The sequence below is a fragment of the Coregonus clupeaformis genome, chromosome 12 (genome assembly GCF_020615455.1).
Source record: "Coregonus clupeaformis isolate EN_2021a chromosome 12, ASM2061545v1, whole genome shotgun sequence".
In the NCBI taxonomy this organism is placed as follows: Eukaryota; Metazoa; Chordata; class Actinopteri; order Salmoniformes; family Salmonidae; genus Coregonus; species Coregonus clupeaformis.
In genome coordinates, this window is record NC_059203.1 from 23589485 (window position 1) to 23615267 (window position 25783).

The 25783-nt window shown below is 45.3% G+C and overlaps 1 protein-coding gene across 1 annotated transcript in view; it reads left to right on the forward strand.

Moving 5' to 3' along the window:
- The window catches only part of LOC121578019 (histone deacetylase 7), a 92258-nt gene that overhangs the window by 49252 nt on the left and 17223 nt on the right, over positions 1–25783 (forward strand). Inside the window, exons 6-18 of the mRNA XM_041892059.1 lie at positions 8269–8391; positions 8910–9010; positions 13255–13501; positions 14633–14829; positions 15008–15220; positions 15967–16210; positions 16467–16600; positions 17229–17349; positions 19705–19754; positions 21219–21326; positions 21634–21689; positions 22810–22897; positions 24905–25024. Of these exons, the coding sequence (XP_041747993.1) occupies positions 8269–8391; positions 8910–9010; positions 13255–13501; positions 14633–14829; positions 15008–15220; positions 15967–16210; positions 16467–16600; positions 17229–17349; positions 19705–19754; positions 21219–21326; positions 21634–21689; positions 22810–22897; positions 24905–25024 (1802 nt within the window). The remainder of the gene's footprint in view (positions 1–8268; positions 8392–8909; positions 9011–13254; positions 13502–14632; positions 14830–15007; positions 15221–15966; positions 16211–16466; positions 16601–17228; positions 17350–19704; positions 19755–21218; positions 21327–21633; positions 21690–22809; positions 22898–24904; positions 25025–25783) is intronic.

Below are 25783 nucleotides of genomic sequence, written 5' to 3' on the forward strand. Positions count from 1 at the left end.
CAGTAACACACTACGCCGCCAGGGACTCAAATCCTGCAGTGCCAGACGTGTCCCCCTGCTTAAGCCAGTACATGTCCAGGCCCGTCTGAAGTTTGCTAGAGTGCATTTGGATGATCCAGAAGAGGATTGGGAGAATGTCATATGGTCAGATGAAACCAAAATAGAACTTTTTGGTAAAAACTCTGTTTGGAGGACAAAGAATGCTGAGTTGCATCCAAAGAACACCATACCTACTGTGAAGCATGGGGGTGGAAACATCATGCTTTGGGGCTGTTTTTATGCAAAGGGACCAGGACGACTGATCCGTGTAAAGGAAAGAATGAAAGGGGCCATGTATCGTGAGATTTTGAGTGAAAACCTCCTTCCATCAGCAAGGGCATTGAAGATGAAACGTGGCTGGGTCTTTCAGCATGACAATGATCCCAAACACACCGCCCGGGCAACGAAGGAGTGGCTTCGTAAGAAGCATTTCAAGGTCCTGGAGTGGCCTAGCCAGTCTCCAGATCTCAACCCCATAGAAAGTTGAAAGTCTGTGTTGCCCAGCGACAGCCCCAAAACATCACTGCTCTAGAGGAGATCTGCATGGAGGAATGGGCCAAAATACCAGCAACAGTGTGTGAACACCTTGTGAAGACTTACAGAAAACATTTGACCTGTGTCATTGCCAACAAAGGGTATATAACAAAGTATTGAGAAACTTTTGTTATTGACCAAATACTTATTTTCCACCATAATTTGCAAATAAATTCATTAAAAATCCTACAATGTGATTTTCTGGATTTTTTTTTCTCATTTTGTCTGTCATAGTTGTCGTGTACCTATGATGAAAATTACAGGCCTCTCTCATCTTTTTAAGTGGGAGAACTGCACAATTGGTGGCTGACTAAATACTTTTTCCCCCACTGTATATGTGCTTTCTTGAGCAGGGGGACCTTGCGGGTGCTGCAGGATTTCAGTCCTTCACGGCGTAGTGTGTTACCAATTGTTTTCTTGGTGACTATGGTCCCAGCTGCCTTGAGATCATTGACAAGATCCTCCCGTGTAGTTCTGGGCTGATTCCTCACCGTTCTCATGATCATTGCAACTCCACGAGGTGAGATCTTGCATGGAGCCCCAGGCCGAGGGAGATTGACAGTTATTTTGTGATTCTTCCATTTGCGAATAATCGCACCAACTGTTGTCACCTTCTCACCAAGCTGCTTGGCGATGGTCTTGTAGCCCATTCCAGCCTTGTGTAGGTCTACAATCTTGTCCCTGACATCCTTGGAGAGCTCTTTGGTCTTGGCCATGGTGGAGAGTTTGGATTCTGATTGATTGATTGCTTCTGTGGACAGGTGTCTTTTATACAGGTAACATGTTGAGATTAGGAGCACTCCCTTTAAGAGTGTGCTCCTAATCTCAGCTCGTTACCTGTATAAAAGACACCTGGGAGCCAGAAATCTTTCTGATTGAGAGGGGGTCAAATACTTATTTCCCTCATTAAAATGCAAATCAATTTATAACATTTTTGACATGCGTTTTACTGGATTTTGTTGTTGTTATTCTGTCTCTCACTGTTCAAATAAACCTACCATTGAAATTATAGACAGATAATTTCTTTGTCAGTGGGCAAACGTACAAAATCAGCAGGGGATCAAATACTTTTTTCCCTCATTGTACATGTTAACACACATATACTGAACACTGATGTAGAGAGAGGGAGAGACAGAGACGGAGACGGAGTTGAGAGGGGGGAGTCACCAAGCCTACAGGGCAAGAGAGAGAAAGAACGAGAGAGTGAATTACTAGACAAAAAGAGAAAGAGAGTGTGAAAGAAAGACCAAAAGCTGTCACATAACTAAAGTATGTGTAAAACAAACCTTTTCTGAGAATGTCAGGCATGTCTGTCTTACTGACTGGGTTTATGAAAGACAAACGGACATAGAGCGTATGTCATTTTCCGCTTCGAGGAAACAGTGCCGCCGCTGCCACTCACGAGGACTGTGAGCTCTCGTTCTCCGTGGTCGACGTGAGTAAGATATTTAAGGGTGTTAATCTTAGCAAGGCTGCCAGCCCAGACGGCATCCCAATATGGGACCTCAGAGGATGTGCAGACCAGCTGGCTGTAGTGTTAACGGACATATTCAATCTCTCCCTATCCCAGTCTGTTGTCCCCACTTGCTTCAAGATGCCCACCATTGTTCCTGTACCCAGGAAAGCGAAGGTAACTGAACTAAATGACTATCGCCCCGTAGCACTCACTTCTGTCATCATGAAGTGCTTTGAGAGGCTAGTTAAGGATCATATCACCTCCACCTTACTCGACACTCTAGACCCACTACAATTTGCATACCGCCCCAATAAATCCATGGATGATGCAATCGCCATCACACTGTACACTGCCCTATCCCATCTGGACAAGAGGAATAACTATGTAAGAATGCTGTTAATCAACTTCAGCTCAGCATTCAACACCATAGTACCCTCATCATTAAGCTCAGGGCCCTGGGTCTGAACCCCGCCCTGTGCAACTGGGTCCTGGACTTCCTGATGAACCAACCTCTAGGCAACAACACCTCCACTACGCTGATCCTCAACACGGAGGCCCCACAAGGTGCGTGCTCAGCCCCCTACTGTACTCCCTGTTCACTCATGACTGCATGGCCATGCACGTCTCCAGCTCAATCATCAAGTTTGCAGACGACACAACAGTGGTAGGTCTGATTACCAACAACGACAAGACAGCCTACAGGGAGGAGGTGAGAGCCCTGGCGGACTGGTGCCAGGAAAATAACCTCAACGTCACAGCAGAGAGAGCATGCCCCCATCCACATCGACCAGGCCGCAGTGGAGAGGGTCAAAAGCTTCAGGTTCCTCTGCGTGCACATCACTGACCATCTGAAATGGTCCATCCACACAGACAGTGTGCGGAAGATGGCGCAACAGTGCCTCTTCAACCTTAGGAGGCAGAATACATTTGAAGATCTCGTACAACGCTGTGTACTACTCCCTGCACAGAACAGCGCAAACTGGCTCTAACCAGAATAGAAAGAGGAGTGGGAGGCCCCGGTGCACAACCGAGCAAGAGGACAAATACATTAGAGTGTCTAGTTTGAGAAACAGACGCCTCACAGGTCCTCAACTGGCAGCTTCATTAAATAGTACCCGCAAAACACCAGTCTCAACATCAACAGTGAAGGGTTGACGTTGAGGATGCTGACCTTCTAGGCAGAGTTGCAAAGAAAAAGCCATATCTCAGACTGGCCAATAAAAAGAAAAGATTAAGATGGGCAGTCTGAGATATGGTTCTTTCTTTGCAAATCTGCCTACAAGGTCAGCATCCCGGAGTCGCCTCTTCACTGTTGACGTTGAGGCTGGTGTTTTGCGGGTACTATTTAATGAAGCTGCCAGTTGAGGACCTGTGAGTCTCATCTGACCAGAGTACCTTCTTCCATATGTTTGAGGGGTCTCCCCCATGGCTTTTGGCAAACACCAAACGTGTTTGCTTATTTTTTTCTTTAAGTAATTGCTTTTTTCTGGCCACTCTTCCATAAAGCCCAGCTCTGTGGCGTGTACGGTTTAAAGTGGTCCTATGGACAGATACTCCAATCTCCGCTGTGGCGTTTTGCAGCTCCTTCAGGGTTATCTTTGGTCTCTTTTTTGCCTCTCTGATTAATGCCCTCCTTGCCTGGTCCTTGAGTTTTGGTGGGCGGCCCTCTCTTGGCAGGTTTGTAGTGGTGCCATATTCTTTCTATGTTTTAATAATGGATTTAAAATGGTGCTCTGTGGGACGTTCAAAGTTTCTGATATTTTTTTATAACCCAACCCTGATCTGTACTTCTCCACAACTTTGTCCCTGACCTGTTTGAAGAGCTCCTTGGTCTTCATGGTGCCGCTTGCTTGGTGGTGCCCCTTGCTTAGTGGTGCCCCTTGCTTAGTGGTGTTGGAGACTCTGGGGCCTTTCAGAACAGGTGTATATATATTGAGATCATGTGACACTTAGATTGCACACAGGTGGACTTTATTTAACTAATTATGTGACTTCTGAAGGTAATTGGTTTCACCATATCTTATTTAGGGGCTTCATAGCAAAGGGGGTGAATACATATGCATGCACCACCTTTCCGTTATTTATTTTTTAGCATTTTTTGAAATAAGTTATTTTTTCCATTTCACTTCATTTATTTTGTGTATGTCCATTACATGACATCCAAATAAAAATCCATTTAAATTACAGGTTGTAATGCAATGCAGATAGTCTGGGTAGCTATTTGATTAGATGTTCAGGAGTTTTATGGCTTGGGGGTAGAAGCTGTTTAGAAGCCTCTTGGACCTAGACTTGGCGCTCCGGTGCCTGGGAAATTAGAGACAAAACTCTAGGTCACCTTTACTCCACACACAGAAATGCGTACAAAGCTCTCCCTTGACCTCCATTTGGCAAATCTGACCATAACTCTATTCTCATGATTCCTGCTTACAAGCAAAAACTCAAACAGGAATTACCAGTGACGCGCTCAATACAGAAGTGGTCTGATGAAGCGGATGCTAAGTGACAGGACTGTTTCGCTAGCACAGACTGGAATATGCTCCAGGATTCATCTGATGGCATTGAGGAGTTTACCACATCAGTCACCGGCTTCATTAATTAGTGCATCGACAATGCTGTCCCCACAGTGACCGTACGTACATATCCCAACCGACACTGAGCTAAAGGCTAGAGCTCCCGCTTTCAAGGAGTGGGACACTAATCCGGACGCTTATAAGAAATCCCGCTACAAACTCCGACGAGCAAACAATCAAGCAAAGTGTCAATACAGGACTAAGATCAAATCCTACTACGCCGGCTCTGACACTCGTCGGATGTGTCAGGGCTTGCAAACTATCAGGGATTACAAAGGGAAACCCAGCCGCGAGCTTCCCAGTGACGCGAGCCTACCAGACGAGCTAAATGCCTTCTACGCTCCCTTCGAGGCAAGCAAAACTGAACCATGCATGAGAGCACCAGCTGTTCTGGACAACTGTGTGATCATGCTCTATATAGCTGATATGAGTAAGACCTTTAAACAGGTTAACATTCAGACAGATTACCAGGACGTGTACTCGGAGCATGCAATGACATTTTCAACCTGTCCCTGACCCATTCTGTAATAACTACATGTTTCAAGCAGACCACCATAGTCTCTATGCCCAAGAACGCCAAGGTAACCTGTCTAAATGACTATCGCCCTGTAGCCATGAAATGCTTTTTGCATACTGCCCCAACAGATCCACGGATGACGCTATCTCTATTGCACTCCACACTGCCCTCTCCCACCTCGAACAAATACGTGAGAATGCTGTTCATTGGCTACAGCGCAGCGTTCAACACCATATTGCCCTCCAAACTCATCACTAAGCTAAGGACCCTGAGACTGAACACTTCCCTCTGAAACTGGATCCTGGACTTCCTGATGGGCCGCCCCCAGGTGGTGAGGGTAGCCAACAACACCTCCGCCACGCTGACCATCAACATGGGGACCCCTCAGGGGTGTGTGCATAGTTCCCTCCTGTACTCCCTGTTTACCCACGACTCCAGCACCATCATTAAGTTTACTGACGACACGATGGTGGCAGGCCTGATCACCGACGACGATGAGACAGCCTATAGGGAGGAGGTCATAGACCTGGCAGTGTGGTGCCAGGACAACAACCTCTCCCTCAATGTCAACAAGACAAAGGAGCTGATCGTGGACTACAGGAAACGGAGTGCCGACCACGCCCCCATTCACATCGACGGAGCTGTAGTGGAGAAGGTCGAGAGCTTCCTCGGTGTCCACATAACACAAATATTTTCAGTCTCCTGAGGGGGAATAGGCTTTGTCGTGCCCTCTTCACGACTGTCTTGGTGTGTTTGGACCATGATAGTTTGTTGGTGATGTGGACACCAAGAATCTTGAAGCTCTCAACCTGTTCCACTACAGCCCCGTCGATGAGAATGGGGGCGTGCTCAGTGCTCTTTTTTTTCCTGTAGTCCACAATCATCTCCTTTGTCTTGATCACGTTGAGGGAGAGGTTGTTATCCTGGCACCACATGGCCAGGTCTCTGATCTCCTCCCTATAGGCTGTCTCATCGTTTTCGGTTGTCGGTCTCATCCATATCAATGAGCTGATAATGCCCGATTTTGCTTGGCATAGCTAGAAAAGTTTGCTTTCTCGCCAGGACACTCGTCAACACTGACTGTTAATTACGAGGAGATCGCATTGTATATCAAATACTAGGCTAGAAACTAGCTAAATAGTTTGTTGCTAGCAAACCTGCCAATATGACAACCAAATTCAAAAATATCAGTTGCTGAAAACAGCTGGTCAAACTAGAAACGTGGGAAGATTTGACATCATTTGTGGCGGAGGGGACAGGAGAAATTAATGTTTGTCACTCAACACGTTAGGTCATCAGATGCTCCAAAAAATACACTGCTCAAAAAAATTAAGGGAACACTTAAACAACACATCCTAGATCTGAATGAATGAAATAATCTTATTAAATACTTTTTTCTTTACATAGTTGAATGTGCTGACAACAAAATCACACAAAAATTATCAATGGAAATCAAATTTATCAACCCATGGAGGTCTGGATTTGGAGTCACCCTCAAAATTAAAGTGGAAAACCACACTACAGGCTGATCCAACTTTGATGTAATGTCCTTAAAACAAGTCAAAATGAGGCTCGGTAGTGTGTGTGGCCTCCACGTGCCTGTATGACCTCCCTACAACGCCTGGGCATGCTCCTGATGAGGTGGCGGATGGTCTCCTGAGGGATCTCCTCCCAGACCTGGACTAAAGCATCCGCCAACTCCTGGACAGTCTGTGGTGCAACGTGGCGTTGGTGGATGGAGCGAGACATGATGTCCCAGATGTGCTCAATTGGATTCAGGTCTGGGGAACGGGCGGGCCAGTCCATAGCATCAATGCCTTCCTCTTGCAGGAACTGCTGACACACTCCAGCCACATGAGGTCTAGCATTGTCTTGCATTAGGAGGAACCCAGGGCCAACCACACCAGCATATGGTCTCACAAGGGGGTCTGAGGATCTCATCTCGGTACCTAATGGCAGTCAGGCTACCTCTGGCGAGCACATGGAGGGCTGTGCGGCCCCCCAAAGAAATGCCACCCCACACCATGACTGACCCACCACCAAACCGGTCATGCTGGAGGATGTTGCAGGCAGCAGAACGTTCTCCACGGCGTCTCCAGACTCTGTCACGTCTGTCACATGTGCTCAGTGTAAACCTGCTTTCATCTGTGAAGAGCACAGGGCGCCAGTGGCGAATTTGCCAATCTTGGTGTTCTCTGGCAAATGCCAAACGTCCTGAACGGTGTTGGGCTGTAAGCACAACCCCCACCTGTGGATGTCGGGCCCTCATACCACCCTCATGGAGTCTGTTTCTGACCATTTGAGCAGACACATGCACATTTGTGGCCTGCTGGAGGTCATTTTGCAGGGCTCTGGCAGTGCTCCTTCTGCTCCTCCTGCTCCTGTGGTAAAAAGCCAAGTTATTGTTACTCATTGTGTATTTATTATTACTTTTATTATTACGTGTTATTACTTTTCTATTATTTCTCTATTTTCTCTCTCTCTGGGCCCATAAGTAAGCATTTCACTGTTAGTCTACACCTGTTGTTTATGATGCATGTGAGTATAATAAAATGTGATTTGATTAGACATGATCAGTTGCAAAGATAGTAGGCGTGCCCTCTTTCCATCTCTATGCGTAAGGACTACAGTACTAAGGAGTGGTTCCTACTAACTGTACACTGTGTCACCTGAAGTTCTATTACAATGCCATTATTTACCTGTGTTACCCTAGCAGCATTGGCCAATTTTGCGGCTACACACCCCTCAGTGATCTGCGTCTTTTGTCTGGGCCAAGCCGCTTGCTGATTGGTCATTAAGTTAAGCCTATTGTGCTAGTTGCCAAAGTAAACATGAAACTTTTGTTATTTGTTCTGCCGTGCTGTTGAAGAGCTTTGATAGGGTTTTGTTATGTACTGTAAAGGAATCAGTTTATGATGAGAGCACATTATGGATCTGTAGCCATTTTGATTTGCCTATATTGATTGTGCTCAGCTTTTATGCCTTCAACTGACTGTTTTTGTTGTATACTGTCTAAGCATGTGTTAGAGAAATGTCTTGGATTGTCCAAACTATTAACATCCATTTGTATGTTGTGTCTGTATGTACGTGCTCGCTTGTGTGTGTGGTATGTATGTGTGTGCGTTTGTGTGTGCGTGCGTGCATGTGTTCAGCCTCTGAGCCCCTCCTGAAGGTGAGAAGTAAACTGAAGAAGCAAATCAACCCCAGACAGAACCCTCTCCAACGCAAGACCAGCGCCCCGCCCACCGTCAAGCACAGAATGCCGGATACTCTAGGTACTCCTGCTTTGTTGTGTCCACTGTCTATCAAAAAAGCCTCTCATGTTATGTTATCTTAGTGTTCCTCCTTCCTGGTACTGTAGAGCCGCAGTTTGTGAGACGTTTTTCCCCAGCCTAGCACTAATGTACCTGAGTCCTATTCATTAGTGAGCACAGCGGAAAATGTAACAAGAGTTTCTTATTGGCCAAGTTCAGGTAGTCCCTCCCTGTTTCAGTGTCTTTTCTTCCCTTTGGTGCCAATTGAATATGACCAGGGTCTTGATGATTAAGTGCAGTGTTCCCCTTAGGATTTTTTAAAGCAGCGGTGGCAGAGTTAGCTGGGGGGAAGGAGGAGGGGGGGAACGGGCCATGATTGTGGCCACGAGTTAGCAGCTAAATGCATATAGGGGAAACACTGAAGTGGTTAGTTGAATCAGGTGTGTTAGTGCTGGGCGGATTAGTCTTTGTGTACTACCACTAACACACACAGTTCCATGTATTATCCTGATTGGCTGTCCCTCCCTTCCGTCCTCCAGACTCCTCCCCCAGCAGCAGTAGCACTCCAGTGTCAGGGTGCAGCTCGCCCAATGACAGCCTTCTCTCGGACAGCCCACTTACTATCGGACTAACCCACGAGGTGAGCCCCTCTCAATCCCCCTTTCTCCTCCCACCCCCTCTCTCCTCCCACCCCCTTCTCTTTTCCCACCCCCTTCTCTCCTCCCACCCCCTCTCTCCTCCCACCCCCTTCTCTCCGAGGTAAAATGTAAGTACATTGCAACAATGAGTAATTACAATACTGTTTACTATAAGAATAATTTCACACTAATAAGACACTATACACTAATGTAGTGACCTAGTTGATGTGTACAATATATGTTTGACTTTTGACTTTTTCCACATTTTGTTGTGTTACAAAGTGGGATTACAATGGATTTAATTGTAATTTTTTGTCAATGATCTACACAAAATACTCTGTCATGTCAAAGTGGAAGAAACATTCTAACATTTTTTATTTATTAATAGAAAATAAAACACTACTATATTTTTATTAGATAAGTATTCAACCCCCTGAGTCAATACATGTTAGAATCACCTATGGCAGCAATTACAGCTGTAATTCTTTCTGGGTTAGTCTCTCAGATTTGCAAACCTGGATTGTACAACATTTGCCCATTATTCATAAAAAAATTATTCAAGCTCTGTCAAGTTGGTTGTTGATTATTGCTAGACAGACATTTTAAAGTCTTGCCATAGATTTTAAAGCCGATTTAAGTCAAAACTGTAACTAGGCAACTCAGGAACATTCAATGTCGTCTTGGTAAGAAACTCCAGTGTACATTTGGCCTTGCGTTTTAGGTTATTGTCCTGCTGAAAGGTGGATTTGTCTCCCAGTGTCTGTTGGAAAGCAGACTGAACTAGGTTTCCCTCTAGGACTTTGCTTGTGCTTAGCTCTATTCCTTTTCTTTTTATCCTAAAAAACTCCCCAGTCCTGAACGATTACAAGCATACCCATAACATGATGCAGCAGCCACCATGCTTGAAAATATGAAGAGTGGTACTCAGTGATGTGTTGTGTTGGATTTGCACCAAACATAATGCTTTGTATTCAGGACAAAAAGTTAATTTGCAGTATTACTTTAGTGCCTTATTGCATGTTTTGGAATATTTTTGTTCTGTACAAGCTTCCTTCTTTTCACTCTGTCATTTAGGTTAGTATAGTGGAGTAACTACAATGTTGTTGATCCAACCTCAGCTTTCTCCAATTACAGCCATGTAACTTCCTTTCCGTCAACTGGATTAGTCCCCTGTAGCTCAGTTGGTAGAGCATGGCGCTTGCAACGCCAGGGTTGTGGGTTCGTTTCCCATGGGGGGCCAGTATGAAAATGTATGCACTCACTAACTGTAAAGTCGCTCTGGATAAGAGCGTCTGCTAAATGACTGAAATGTATTGTAAAATGAAGGACGCCTTTATCTTTCTAGTGACTGGGTGTAAATTAACCCCCTAGAGTTTAAGCCTGGGGGAGGGGTATGGAATTGTTTTAAGATGGTCATACCATTTACGTTGATTTAGAATTTTAGGAAACATTGAATTTGGCCTTAATGCTATTAGCCCATACAAACGCATTTGAATTGTCTGGCCTATATTTTTTGGGGGGACACATTTAACCCCTTTTTTAGGCACTAAACTACTTCCATAAATGTTTTTAACTGGTACTGGGCTACCTTAAAACGACTCTTGTGAGACTTGTGGGCGTCCTAGGTGAGCGTCTCACCTTTCCATAGAGGGGTCATATTAGTGTGTAGCCCAAGCTGTGCGGACGCTACAGACAGAAGTTGGCAGATCGGCGGTACCGACTTCAGACGAGTCCTGTGACGCTTGTGGGGGTCGTAGAGCAAAGCGGAGAACACCATCATATGTTCGAGGGAGTCTCATCATTTCATAGAGGGGTCATACAGACGTTTTCGTGAGAAGACCAATATTCGGGATGCGACTTTCTGGTCTGACAACACCGCTGTAGAACTGCCACCTTTCACCGCAGATGCGAAAGGCCAACATCGGCTGATGCGGTGGATTGCCCATGCAAAAAAACAGATATCTCTAGCTTAAACAGACTGATTATTTAAAATCTAAATGTAATCCATTTTAAATTCAGGCTGTAACACAACAACATGTGGAAAAAGTGAAGGGGTGTGAATACTTTCTGAAGGCAGTATAGTATGTGTCTGTTCTGCTCTATCCAAGAAGCATCATCATCAACATAATTAACATTTCCATACTTGATTGAGCCATTTCCTACCACACACAGTGTCACACAATGTCCCATTCACTACCACAATGGCACACGCACTAGATTTCAAGAGCACAGTTGTTTCAGAATCTTAATATAAGAGCAGTATGAGGTTTAGGGTCAAAATTGGATTTGGATGCCCATGAGGTTTAGTGTGTGTGTGTGTTCTGGTTTAAAACAACTTTATTAGCTTTAAAATGGTAGCCCAATTTTGAACTTTTACCAATGATTGGTCTTTTGAAAGATCAGGATTGGGCTGCCTATGTAAACGCAGACAAATGTTCCCCCCCATGGGATTGTATTCCTTTACTATTACAGATAATGTATGTCATATCTTTGAACACTGTCCATTTCAAATACTGAAAGGGAGGGGGTGTGGAGATTTGGGACTTACACTGCATGACCAAAAGTATGTGGACACCTGCTCGTCAAACATCTCATTCCAAAATCATGGGTATTAATATGGAGTTGGTCCCCCCCTTTGCTGCTATAACAGCCTCCACTCTTCTGGGAAGGCTTTTCACTAGATGTTGGAACATTGCTGCGGGGACTTGCTTCCATTCAGACACGAGCATTAGTGAGGTCAGGCACTGATGTTGGACGATTAGGCCTGGCTCGCAGTCGGCGTTCCAATTCATCCCAAAGGTGATCGATGGGGTTGAGGTCAGGGCTCTGTGCAGACCAGTCAAGTTCTTCCACACCGGTCTCGAAAAAAACATTTCTGTATGGACCTCGCTTTGTGCACGGGGGAATTGTCATGCTGAAACAGGAAAGGGCCTTCCCCAAACTGTTGCCACAAAGTTGGAAGCACAGAATCGTCTAGAATGACATTGTATGCTGTAGCGTTAAGATTTCCCTTCACTGGAACTAAGGGGCCTAGCCCGAATCATGAAAAACAGCCCCAGACCATTATTCCTCCTCCTCCACCAAACTTGACATTTACATTTTACATTTTAGTCATTTAGCAGATGCTCTTATCCAGAGTGACTTACAGTTAGTGAGTGCATACAATGTATAAATTTTTTATACTGGCCCCCCGTGGGAAACGAACCCACAACCCTGGCGTTGCAAGCGCCATGCTCTACCAACTGATTTAATTAGCTGGTTGATAAGCTGAACCATACTACGTTCATAACCACTATGCACTACGCATTCGCGAAACCCAGATTTGTCCATCGGACTGCCAGATGGTGAAGCGTGATTCATCATTCCAGAGAACACGTTTACACTGCTCCAGAGTCCAATGGTGGCGAGCTTTACACCACTCCAGCCGACGCTTGGTATTGCGCATGGTGATCTTAGGCTTGTGGGAACCCATTTCATGAAGCTCCCGACGAACAGTTATTGTGCTGACGTAACTCCCAGAGGCAGTTTGGAACTCTGTAGTGAGTGTTGCAACCGAGGACAGACGAATTCTACGCACAGGGCAGAAATGTGACAAACTGACTTGTTGGAAAGGTGGCATCCTATGACGGTACCACGTTTAAAGTCACTGAGCTCTTCAGTAAGGCCATTCTACTGCCAATGTTCGTCTATGGAGATTGCATGGCTGTGTGCTCGATTTTATACACCTGTCAGCAAAGGGTGTGGCTTAAATAGCCAAATCCACTAATTTGAAGGGGTGTCCTCTCTCTCTCTCTCTCTCTCTCTCTCTCTCTCTCTCTCTCTCTCTCTCTCTCTCTCTCTCTCTCTCTCTCTCTCTTTCTCTTCAACAGGCCTGTTTAAAACATTTGGCCACCCGGCTGTACTGTACTGTGCTGTACCATGAATATTAGATTAGTGTTAAACTTTTCAGTTTCCCAAGAAAATATTTCACCACCAGATTTCAGCAAACTGACGTTTCTTTCTGCTCTTACACTTACACTAAAGGAATGAAACTGTCAAACTATTCTAACAGACATTGAACCCTTGAGGACTGAAGTTTGATACCCCAGCAGTTAGTAATTGAGTGCATACTACCTACAGTAATTGAATCAAGTTTAAATGACTATTGTTGTTTGAGTTAACACTACTCAATTTAGTTAGTGTGTTTAGCAGTTATGTTTGAATGTTTTGTGTTTTCCGGCCCTCCCTCCCTCCCTCCCTCCCTCAGGCTCAGAGGTTGCTACTCCAGGATGGTACGCTGGCCTACTTCATGGTGCCCTGCTCCACCGCCCTGCCAAGCATCAGCACCGGGCTGCCCGGCCAGGGTGATAGGGAAACGGGTAGTCATCAGAGGGTGGCCAGGGTAATGCCCCAGATCTACCTGCCCATGGAGAGACACAGTGCTGCCCACCAGCACCTCCAGCCCCTGTTCATCCTGGAGCCCTCAGGACCTCCGCATACACAGCTAGTAACTGGTGAGACACACACAGATATACATACACGCACGCACACACACACACACACACCTGTAGTAATCCTGGAGCCTTCAGGACTGCTGCATGCACAGCTAATGAAACACACATAGAGCGACACTGCCCTCTATCGACCGTTTGACTGAATGCCAGTTACTTCATCCACTAATCCACTGATCTATTTCCTGGTTACCCAGACTCATCAAACTGATCTATTTCCTGGTTACCCAGACTCATCAAACTGATATTTTTCCTGGTTACCCAGACTCATCAAACTGATCTATTTCCTGATTACCCAGACTCATCAAACTGATCTATTTCCTGGTTACCCAGACTCATCAGACTGATGAGCCCCCCGTGTAGCTCAGTTGGTAGAGCATGGCGCTTGCAACGCCAGGGTTGTGGGTTCGATTCCCACGGGGGGCCAGTATGAAAATGTATGCACTCACTAACTGTAAGTTGCTCTGGATAAGAGTGTCTGTTAAATGACGTAAATGTAAATGATCTATTTCCTGGATACCCAGACTCCTCAAATGGATCTATTTCCTGGTTACCCAGACTCATCAAACTGAGAGTTACAGACAGAGAGACATCAGGATCATCATGTTTGACTAAAAAAAGAAATTGGACGTTGTCTCTTGACCAGAGAGGAAGCAGACTCTGTTGTGGGAATGTTTTGATCTAGGCATGTGGATCATTCACTTGATAATGTTATAGATATGAGGACATTATCTAGTGAATGATCCACATGCCTAGATCAAAACATTCCCACAACAGAGTCTGCTTCCTCTCTGGTCAAGAGACAACGTCCATTTTCTTTTTTTAGTCAAACATGATGATCCTGATGTCTCTGTCTCTCTGTCTGTAACTCTCTCTCTCTCTCCCCCCTTCTCTCTCTCTCCCTCCCTCTTTCTCTCTCTCTCTCTCCCCCTCTCTCTTTCCCATTTAACCCCCTCTGTCTCTCCTTCTCTCTCTCTCCCTCCCTCTTTCTCTCTCTCTCCCCCTCTCTCTTTCCCATTTAAAACCCTTTCCCTCCTTCCTCCCCCTCTCTATTTCTCTCTCACTCCCTCCCTCTATCCCTCTCTCTCCCCCTTCTCTTTTCCCCTCTCCCTTCACACCTCTCTCTTCCTCCAGTGCGAGGCCTGAGCCCAGGCCCTATCCAGTACCCCTCCTCCAGACTGGAAGGCCTGGCCCCCTTGGGCCCCCACAGGCCCCTGGGTCGGACCCGGTCTGAGCCCCCACTTCCCTCTCACCACCACCAGCAGCACCAGCTACTGCAGCAGCACCACAACGCTCTGCAGCTGGAGAGACTCAAACAGAACACACACCAGGTGAGAGATTGGACAGATTGGGCACACACACACACATACCTTGGGAATTTTCAAGCAACACAGACACACACACACAGTACAAAACATATATCTAGATGCTGCGTAATAGTACTAGTGAGACATGAAGAAGAAGAGTGAAGACATGCATGATGACCTTTGACCCTGTGTCCCTCCTCAGCTCATGACCAAGTCCAGTGAGAAGCCTCATCTCACACAAATCCCCTCGGAGGACATGGACCCAGAGGAGACCAGGTCAGGGGAGGGCGATGGCTACCAGAGAAGTAGACAGAGTGGCACCAGCAGCACTGAGTCAATGTGGGACACAGAGTCTAACTCCTCACGAGACAGCCAGGGGGAACATATCAGGAAATACAGACCTCTGATGAATCAGGTACACGCTCTCACGCATGCACACACGCATACACGCACACATACACACATACACGCACACATACACACATACACGCACACACGCACACACACACACATATGCATCATAGGAGGCTGGTTGGAGGAGCTATAGGAGGACGGGCTCATTGTAATGGCTGGAATGGAATTAATGGAATGGTATCAAACACATCAAAGATATGGAAACCACGTTTAACTCTGTTCCATAAAGTCCATTCCAGCCATTACAATGAGCCCGTTCTCCTATAACTCCACCCACCAGCCTCCTCTAATATGCATGCATGCACGAGCATGCACACACACACACACACACACACACACACACACACACACACACACACTCACAACACACATGAAGTGCTACGTAGGTCATATATACAATTATTCAATTAGTCCCACTCTCAACTACAGCTTCAGTTCAGACCACCAGTTTGGCTCACCAATAGAGGGCACCATAGAATCACAGCTCAATAGCTCAGCTCTTAGTTGCCCGTTTTATGTCGTTGCTAAAGTAACAGGTACTAAGGATCTGGATAAACAAACAAATAAACAAAATAATCAGACTTCTAGTCATCTCTCTCTCTCTCTCCCTTTCTCCCTCCTGTCCCCCCTTTTCTCTCCCCTTCCTCCCCTCTCTCTCTCCCTTTCTCCCTCCTGTCTCCCCTTTTCTCTCCCCTTCCTCCCTTCTCTCTCTCTCTCTCTCCCTCCCTCCCTCCCCCCTCCCTCCAGTCATTCTATTGGGAGAAGTCCAGGCACCTTCAGGTCCTGACAGAAAGGCGCAGACAGGCGACCCACCTGGACCCCCTGGGTGTGCCCGTGGTTCTGGGCCCTTCCCACCGCCCCCTCGGCCGCGCAAAGTCCTCCCCTGCCTCCACCTCCCTTCCCCCTCCCCATCCCCCACAGCCCACAGACACCCTGCTGTCTCTGGCCAGCACTGGTCCGGAGACCCACACCAAGCTAAGATTCACCACTGGTGAGAGAGACTTGGGGAGTGCTGTACACAATGCTTTATGTTGTATCTCATGGACAGCTTACTATATATTCAGAAGGTGCTGTATGTCCTGTCTATAGAATTACATATTATAATTTAATAGGATCTCTGTGGTCCCATCCATGTATCTATCTATCTGTCTGACTGGCTGTCTTTCTTTCTACCTATTTCGTATGGTATCTAAACCACAGTGTGTGTTTGTATGTGTGTGTATGTGTGTGTGCGTGCGTGTGTGTAGGTCTGGTGTATGACTCTCAGATGCTGAAGCACCAGTGCACCTGTGGCGACAACAGCCGACACCCAGAGCATGCTGGGAGAATCCAGAGCATCTGGTCCAGACTGCAAGAAAGAGGCCTCAGGAACCAGTGTGAGGTATATATATATATGTATAGTGTTTGTGTGTTATATGATGATATATTACACCAGTGTTTCTCAACCTCTGGTCTGTGGACCGGTGCCGGTCCCTGAGATGGCCAGAACTAGAATCTGGCCTAATTGTGTCAGATACTTGCGGGGTGGATGTATAAAAAAATATACTAAAACGAGAATCGGAAGCAGGGCTCCTCTCTCTCTACAAGACTCAGGCAAGTCTATGGGCCAAATGCCCCCTCCCCTTCTGAATTTTGAAAGACGTGCACACCCGCTAAATCATGATTTGTTCAAATAACCAGTGAGGAAAAAACCTGTGCACTGTAACAACTGTTGCTAGAAAGTCGTGGCATCCCACATCCCTCTTTTGACAGATGTTACGATACTATTTATGTTACGTAGTCTATCCACGAGAGATAAACTGAAGCTTAGTAAACGCTACAGTGCTACTTTGTTCAAAGATGATGGGCCAATTTCTAACGCCTACTATGAGCACTGCTGCCACCTAGGGTTACACCCCTACATTGCAGCTCCCTCTACACTGGTCAACTGTGCGAGTGTCTGTTCTTTAATTTGTGTGTGTGTGTGTTAACAGTACATTTTAATGAAGCGTGTGTGTTTGCTCCTGTAGTGTATCTGTAGCAGGAAGGCCTCTCTGGAGGAGCTTCAGTCTGTCCACTCCGAGATGCACGTCCGGCTGTACGGCACCAACCCAATAAATCGCCTCAAACTGGACAACCGCAAGCTGGCTGGTGTGACACACACACACACACACATCTTCACACAGACACACACTCAGTCTTTCTCTATCTTTCACACACGCACATACATACACACACACACACACACACACACGCACATCTTCACACAGACACACACTCAGTCTTTCTCTATCTTTCACACACGCACATACATACACACACACACACACACACACTCATCTTCACGCACTGACACATACAGTACACACACTCACACCAACACAGCTCTGATGCACCTCATTGTCAAACACTCTCACTCACTTGGGCATTAGGCAAACATCAGTATTTTTGCACACTCATAATCACACACAGACCTATACACATATGCATGGATCATTTGTGACCAACCGCCTCGATTTGGTCTTATGTAGCAAAATTGTAAATGCTGTTTTTTACTTTGGATAAAAGTAGAGACTCAGTAAACAACCAAAGATTTCAAGACTAAAAGTGGTGAAAGTAGTAGCCTACAATAAGGAAAAACTCCAGGTAAAAATACACATTATCTAGTCCTTGGCCTATATCCTAATCTGACTTTGGTGCAGGTCATGTTGTTCTTCACATTACCGTCTCTGGTAAACACACATTATATTAAATAAAATCCAAATGTATTTGTCACATGCACAGGGTACATGCACAGGGTACAATATGGCCATAATCACCCCAAGACACACCTGGCTAACTTGATGGGTCATGTAATCATCTGGCGAAGTGGAGTCTTTTGCTTAGACATGCAGCTAGCTAGCTATCTAAACAATGAACCATAATCCCAACCCATAACTACAGTACAAATGGATTGTCATAGCTAGCCACAATGCATGAAATGCTGTAGAATGAATCTGCAGGTAGCTAAAGCTAATCAACTAGGTTCAATGTTATCTAGCTAGCTAACATTAGGTTATAACTAGCAATGCAAATGGATTTCTGAGATACAAATAATATTACTACACAGATCATACAAGTAATGTTAGCTATCGAGCCAGCAAACTAACATTCGCTAGCTAGCGAACAGTACGCTTTAACTTGCAATGAAAGTGACTTTCTAACAAAATTAGAAACCTATAATATCTGAAAAAGTAGCTAGACACTTTTTTATATATATATCTTTTTTATATATATTGTTTTCCCTTCATTACTTTCCAACCCCAACACCCCTTCCCTAATTGGAGTAAACTAGTGAACAACAATGCTTAGGCCTCTACTTCCAGCTTATACATTTTATGGACACAGTCAATTTTACAATAATTCAATTTTGTTTGTTTTTACTCCTGAACGTCCTCTACCCTCAACCTCTCCGATCATTTTCATGACGTCCATCCAGTTTGCTTCTATATGCCATATCTTTCTAACTGTGCTCTTTCACAAAAGCTCTCAACCTATAACCTATATACTTATTATGGACACAGTATGCTTTACATTACTTATCTTGTTGTTATTAGTTGTTGTTAGTTGTTATTAGTCCCATCCTTCAGCTCCATTCAACACCTCCCATCTATCTCTTAACACCATCCATATTGGATTTCTATTTGCCATATATTTTTCAACTGTACTGTGATGTTTCACAAAAGTTCTGAACCCTTCTATTCTCATTGTTTCTACAGATTGTAAATTAAAAATAAACATTTTTGCTAAAAGTATTATTATATTATTGATCGATTGACTGACTTTTCAGATTACCCAGTAGTGCTATCTGCAGGGTTAGCTCCAGGTAAATATTTCAATCCTTCAGCCATTCCTGGACCTGTGACCAAAAACAAGCTACAAATGGACAGTACCAAAACAAATGATGTAATGATTCTGTAGCTAGACTCTTACCCGTATACATGGATGAACGCTTCACGGCAGACTGGAACCACTTTAAGTAAGACGTTCTGTGTCTTTTCCGTTTTGTTTGTAGCTAGCTACAGCTTGTTTGGCCCGTTGTGTCAAGCCACTCCGGTTCACACTGGCCCTGTGCAGAAAGTAGTACTTTTTCCCACTGATCTTTGTCGATAGCGCTTGCTAAATTCAGGGCAGAAACGTTGTTGAGAGCAGTAGCAACACTTTTGCAGTTCTCCATGGCTAACATTATATCTTTTAAAAAAGCTGCAGTAGCAAGGATTATCTACACATACTGAGCAGCTCATGTTATAGACAGAAGCGTGCTACATGGCAGACCAATCCGAACTCATCTCTTGGCATGTCCAACCCACCCATTATCTCAGCCAATCATGGCTAGCGGGAAGGTTCCTGTCTTTTTCCGTGGCTAAACCAACTAGGCTCTTAATTTAAATGTTTTATTCGTATTTACAGATGGCATACAAGTTTGTTATTAAGGCACATGAACGTTATCTTATCTTTCTCTTGCAGGAATCTTCTCTCAAAGGATGTTTGTGATGCTACCATGTGGAGGAGTTGGGGTGAGTTACTCAAAATTACACACAAACACACACACACACATACACACACTTACAGTACACAGCTCAACAGACCCTGTAATGCACAATCAAAGAGTCATGTAAAATCTTTCCACTTATCTAATCACATTACAAAATGGCAAACATTACATGCTTGATTATACCTCATTACACAATTAAGCTAATAGGACGACAAATTATGGAGGATGTTGTTGTTGGCAGGGACTTGGTCGAAACGCCAAATAGATATCAAAGACAAAGAAAATGTGAGAGGGAGAGAGAGAGAGGGAGAAAGAGGGAGGGAGAGAGAGAGTGAAAGAGAGAGAGAGGGAGAATGAGGGAGAAAGAGGGAGCGGGAGAGAGAGAGGGGGAGAAAGAGGGAGAGAGAGGGAGAGAGAGAGAGAGAGAGAGGGAGAAAGAGGGAGAGAGGGAGAAAGAGAGGGGAAGAAAGAGGGAGAGAGAGGGAGAAAGAGGGAGAGAGAGGGAGGGAGGGAGAGGGAGGGAGAGAGAGGGAGAAAGAGGGAGAGGGAGGGAGAGAGAGGGAGAGGGAGGGAGAGAGAGAGAGACTCTGAATTGTTTTTTCAGGAGGACGGGATGTGGGGAAAGAGAGAATATGGACACCAAAGAAGAGGATGAGGCAGGGATGAGTTGAAGAAGAGAAGGGGGGGGGGGGTGAGGAAGAAGTAGGCCTGTATGGTGTTGATAAGGAAAGAGAAAATGCGGACATTGAGGAAGAGGAGAGGAGAAGGAAGGAGATGAGAGAAACAGGGGGAAAATGAAAGTGGAGGAGGAGAGGAGGGTTTGTATCAAATAAATATAAAATATATGCAGACACAGAAGAAGAGGATGAAGAAAAGATGAGTGGAGGAGGAAGAAGATGAGAGAAAGAGGAGGAGAGGAGAGGAGGAGGAAGGGGCTTTGTATGGTGTTGATAAGACGCCTGATCTGCCTGGATTTCCGGCCCTTGGCTCCTCTGGTCAGGCACACTGATTGGAACAAGATGGCCAAGACGGTGATAAAAGAAATTCCTCTGATTTCATTGTTCCGTCGTGCCAAACCGCCAGAAATGTGGAGTTTTGAAACATGGAATAACAAAGGGAGGGAGGGAGAGAGAGAATCTGAGAACAGGCATACTTTACAACCCCCTTTACACCAGCAGTAAGTCAATGTTGTGGTGATTGGTGTGGGTAAATGTTACCCTTGCCAAACCCTATCCCCTGGCTCCCAATAAGTCACGATACTCTTCATTTAGTTGGAATAAACAGTAGACTTTGTAATCCAATACTGGAGTCCTTCCCACAACCTGTCACCTCAGTTTCCCTATTCCAATGGGTGACTTCCTTTTTACCTCATTGGTCTGACACCTATTTCAACCAATCAACTTATAAATGATGCCCATGTTTCTCCCTGTGGTTATGATTTTTATCCCGACCCTGTCGTAACGTCTTGGTTTTGCGTGATTGACAGGTGGACAACGATACGATCTGGAACGAGACACACACGTCAACGGCGTCTCGCTTGGCAGCAGGCAGCGTGACGGAGCTGGCATTTAGGGTGGCACAGGGAGAGCTGAAGGTGAGACTGCCAATCGCTCATTGTCAACTCCGTTACACCCCCACTTAGTCCTGTCAGAGCTGTAACACAGCTGATCAGAATTGTCAACTCAGTAACATACATCAATACACATTGACATTGAAGCATACTGTATGGTCATTTCTCTTCGTGGTTTATTGAATTTATGAATTTCACATGAAATTGGAATTGAATATGGCTATATCAAAACCTTTCAATGTCACCTGTATTCAACTAATAAAAGTGAAATCGTAAGATTTAGTCAGAGAAAGCCAGAGTCAGTGTTACAGTTTATATTCCCTCCTCACAGAATGGCTTTGCAGTGGTGAGGCCCCCTGGACATCATGCAGCCCACTCTACCCCCTTGTAAGTACTGCACCACACTCACAAACACACACACACGGAACCAGGAGGTCTCTAAAATCATTTCAAAGGGTTCCCTACACATCAAAAGCACCTTTCAGGTGTGTGTTATGTGTGTGTATGGAGTATGTGTGTTACTTGCCCAAGGCTAACAGCAATCTACATCTACCCGCGCTGCTCAATTCATGTCCAGCTCTCAGGACATTGTGCTGTCAGCCTACAGCACCATCTCCAAGTGTGTGCATGTGTGTGAGTGTGTGTGTGTGTGTCACCCTTAAATAGAAGGCTTTAGTACGCTTACCACATGCGTGTGTGTGCTTGTCTGCTTGTGTGCTTGCATACGCGTGTGTGTATGCATGCGTCTGTGTGTGCATGTGTGAGTTCACGTATGATCGTGTGTGTACTTAGCAGTGCCTGTCAGTAGTTATTTATGTGTCGATAATGACTTTCTGGAGGAGAAGAGTTGGACGGCAGATATGATCTACAGTTTAGTTCACACTCACCGAGTTCATATCCTGCTGACACCACCGCTTTCAACATTCCTCTTTTGGTTTTCATACATCAACCCTTTCTCTCACACCTTCTCTGTCTCACAATATCATATGAATATTGAGTACGAGTCAGCTTACTCTAAGTTGTTAATGAGAAACACATTCTCTGAAATGCATGAGGAGTGAGGAGGTCACGAGAAGTTATTTTACCAGAGCATGTAGAGAGTGTTTTAGTCTTCGTGTTTTGCTTATGTTTTAGTCATGGTTTTCCTTTGTCTGAGATTGTCAGACGCTTACTTGCCGTGTCTATTTTCCATCATTCATACTTTGCAACCCTACGTTCTGGTACTGTCCAACCATACCATGCCTAAATATGAGTGCATGTTCAGTGAAACAAGGCATGTTTGACCCATTGGCACTAATGTCCTCACATCACCTAGTTTGTGTATAGTGAGGACGCCCTCACATTATCGTGGGGATATCACCTTTCACTTATATGGGTGTCTATGATGTGATTGTGAGAACATATCCTTAAAAAAGTATTGACTTTACATTGGGTGTCTATGGTGTCATTATGGGGACATGTTCTCATAAGTCTTCACATGTCCCCATATGTGTGTGTCTCACCAAAGGGGTTTCTGCTTCTTCAACTCCGTGGCCATCGCAGCCAAGCAGCTCCAGCACAAACTCAGCGTCAGCAAGATCCTCATTGTGGACTGGGTGAGAGACGGCCGCTATCACTGGTCCCCACATGGGATCTAAACACAGACACACGCGTGCTTACTTGCGTACACAACACACATATTGACCATAAGCTTGGTGTCAGCATTCACGATGATCTCTGCTTTCCACATGACTCAGACCTGCCACAAGTCTGGGCCTAGGCAGACAGACACATGCACGCGCTCTGTCTCTCATACACACACACACACACACACACACACACACACACACACACACACACACACACACACAGAGTGGGGGAAAAAAGTATTTAGTCAGCCACCAATTGTGCAAGTTCTCCCACTTAAAAAGATGAGAGAGGCCTGTCATTTTCATCATAGGTACACGTCAACTATGACAGACAAAATGAGAGAAATCCAGAAAATCACATTGTAGGATTTTTAATGAATTTATTTGCAAATTATGGTGGAAAATAAGTATTTGGTCAATAACAAAAGTTTCTCAATACTTTGTTATATACCCTTTGTTGGCAATGACACAGGTCAAACGTCTTCTGTAAGTCTTCACAAGGTTTTCACACACTGTTGCTGGTATTTTGGCCCATTCCTCCATGCAGATCTCCTCTAGAGCAGTGATGTTTTGGGGCTGTCGCTGGGCAACACGGACTTTCAACTCCCTCCAAAAATTTTATATGGGGTTGAGATCTGGAGACTGGCTAGGCCACTCCAGGACCTTGAAATGCTTCTTACGAAGCCACTCCTTCGTTGCCCGGGCGGTGTGTTTGGGATCATTGTCATGCTGAAAGACCCAGCCACGTTTCATCTTCAATGCCCTTGCTGATGGAAGGAGGTTTTCACTCAAAATCTCACGATACATGGCCCCATTCATTCTTTCCTTTACACGGATCAGTCGTCCTGGTCCCTTTGCAGAAAAACAGCCCCAAAGCATGATGTTTCCACCCCCATGCTTCACAGTAGGTATGGTGTTCTTTGGATGCAACTCAGCATTCTTTGTCCTCCAAACACGACGAGTTGAGTTTTTACCAAAAAGTTATATTTTGGTTTCATCTGACCATATGACATTCTCCCAATCCTCTTCTGGATCATCCAAATGCACTCTAGCAAACTTCAGACGGGCCTGGACATGTACTGGCTTAAGCAGGATTTGAGTCCCTGGCGGCGTAGTGTGTTACTGATGGTAGGCTTTGTTACTTTGGTCCCAGCTCTCTGCAGGTTATTCACTAGGTCCCCCCGTGTGGTTCTGGGATTTTTGCTCACCGTTCTTGTGATCATTTTGTCCCCACCGGGTGAGAACTTGCGTGGAGCCCCAGATCGAGGGAGATTATCAGTGGTCTTGTATGTCTTCCATTTCCTAATAATTGCTCCCACAGTTGATTTCTTCAAACCAAGCTGCTTACCTATTGCAGATTCAGTCTTCCCAGCCTGGTGCAGGTCTAAAATTTTGTTTCTGGTGTCCTTTGACAGCTCTTTGGTCTTGGCCATAGTGGAGTTTGGAGTGTGACTGTTTGAGGTTGTGGACAGGTGTCTTTTATACTGATAACAAGTTCAAACAGGTGCCATTAATACAGGTAACGAGTGGAGGACAGAGGAGCCTCTTAAAGAAGAAGTTACAGGTCTGTGAGAGCCAGAAATCTTGCTTGTTTGTAGGTGACCAAATACTTATTTTCCACCATAATTTGCAAATAAATTCATTAAAAATCCTACAATGTGATTTTCTGGAAAAGATATTCTCAATTTGTCTGTCATAGTTGACGTGTACCTATGATGAAAATTACAGGCCTCTCTCATCTTTTTAAGTGGGAGAACTTGCACAATTGGTGGCTGACTAAATACTTTTTTTCCCACTGTACACATACACACACACACACACATAACTACTACTTTATAAGGACAAATAATTTTATATATTTTAGTGTGCACTGAAGGGGATGATGCCAACATTCAGAGCAAGTATTAGACTAGTTTAAGTATACTAGAGAATTAGGAGTCTGACTGCCCCTTGACCTTTCTCACCAATGTCCAGGATGTTCACCATGGGAACGGTACCCAGTCGGTCTTCTACAACGACCCCAGCGTGCTGTACATCTCCCTGCATCGCTATGACAACGGCAAATTCTTCCCCGGCAGCGGGGACCCAGCTGAGGTATGTTAGGTTGCACTATCCAACACCGTATACATCATGCTCTCCCGTTGGTAGATGGAACTGTCCATCAAATACATGATTGGTGTGTTTATTTGGAAAAGAAAACGTCTGAGCAAGCACCGAACAGATTGGGTCAGCCCAATAGTCTGAAAACCCCTTCAGCGTCTGTTACCACCCATCAAGTACCCCACCACCCAACCCCATTTTCCCATTCTCACAAAACTGTGAGGATGAAAAAGTGGATGTTTTCCCTTAAACTTCATCATGAGGGGATGGTCCATATGAAACTGGGCTGGCTTGGATGTGACTTTGCCTTAAATGGCCACACGACCTCCACTGAGCTGTGTGGTAAACCTCTGAAGTCTCTGTGTCCCTCAACCACAGCACCATGTATCTACATAACACACTAGGGGGTAGCGGTGATGTCACCACAGCACCATGTATCTATATAACACACTAGGGGGTAGCGGTGATGTCACCACAGCACCATGTATCTATATAACACACTAGATGGTAGCGGTGATGTCACCACAGCACCATGTATCTATATAACACACTAGAGGGTAGCGGTGATGTCACCACAGCACCATGTATCTATATAACACACTAGGGGGTAGCGGTGATGTCACCACAGCACCATATATCTATATAACACACTAGAGGGTAGCGGTGATGTCACCACAGCACCATGTATCTATATAACACACTAGGGGGTAGCGGTGATGTCACCACAGCACCATGTATCTATACAACACACTA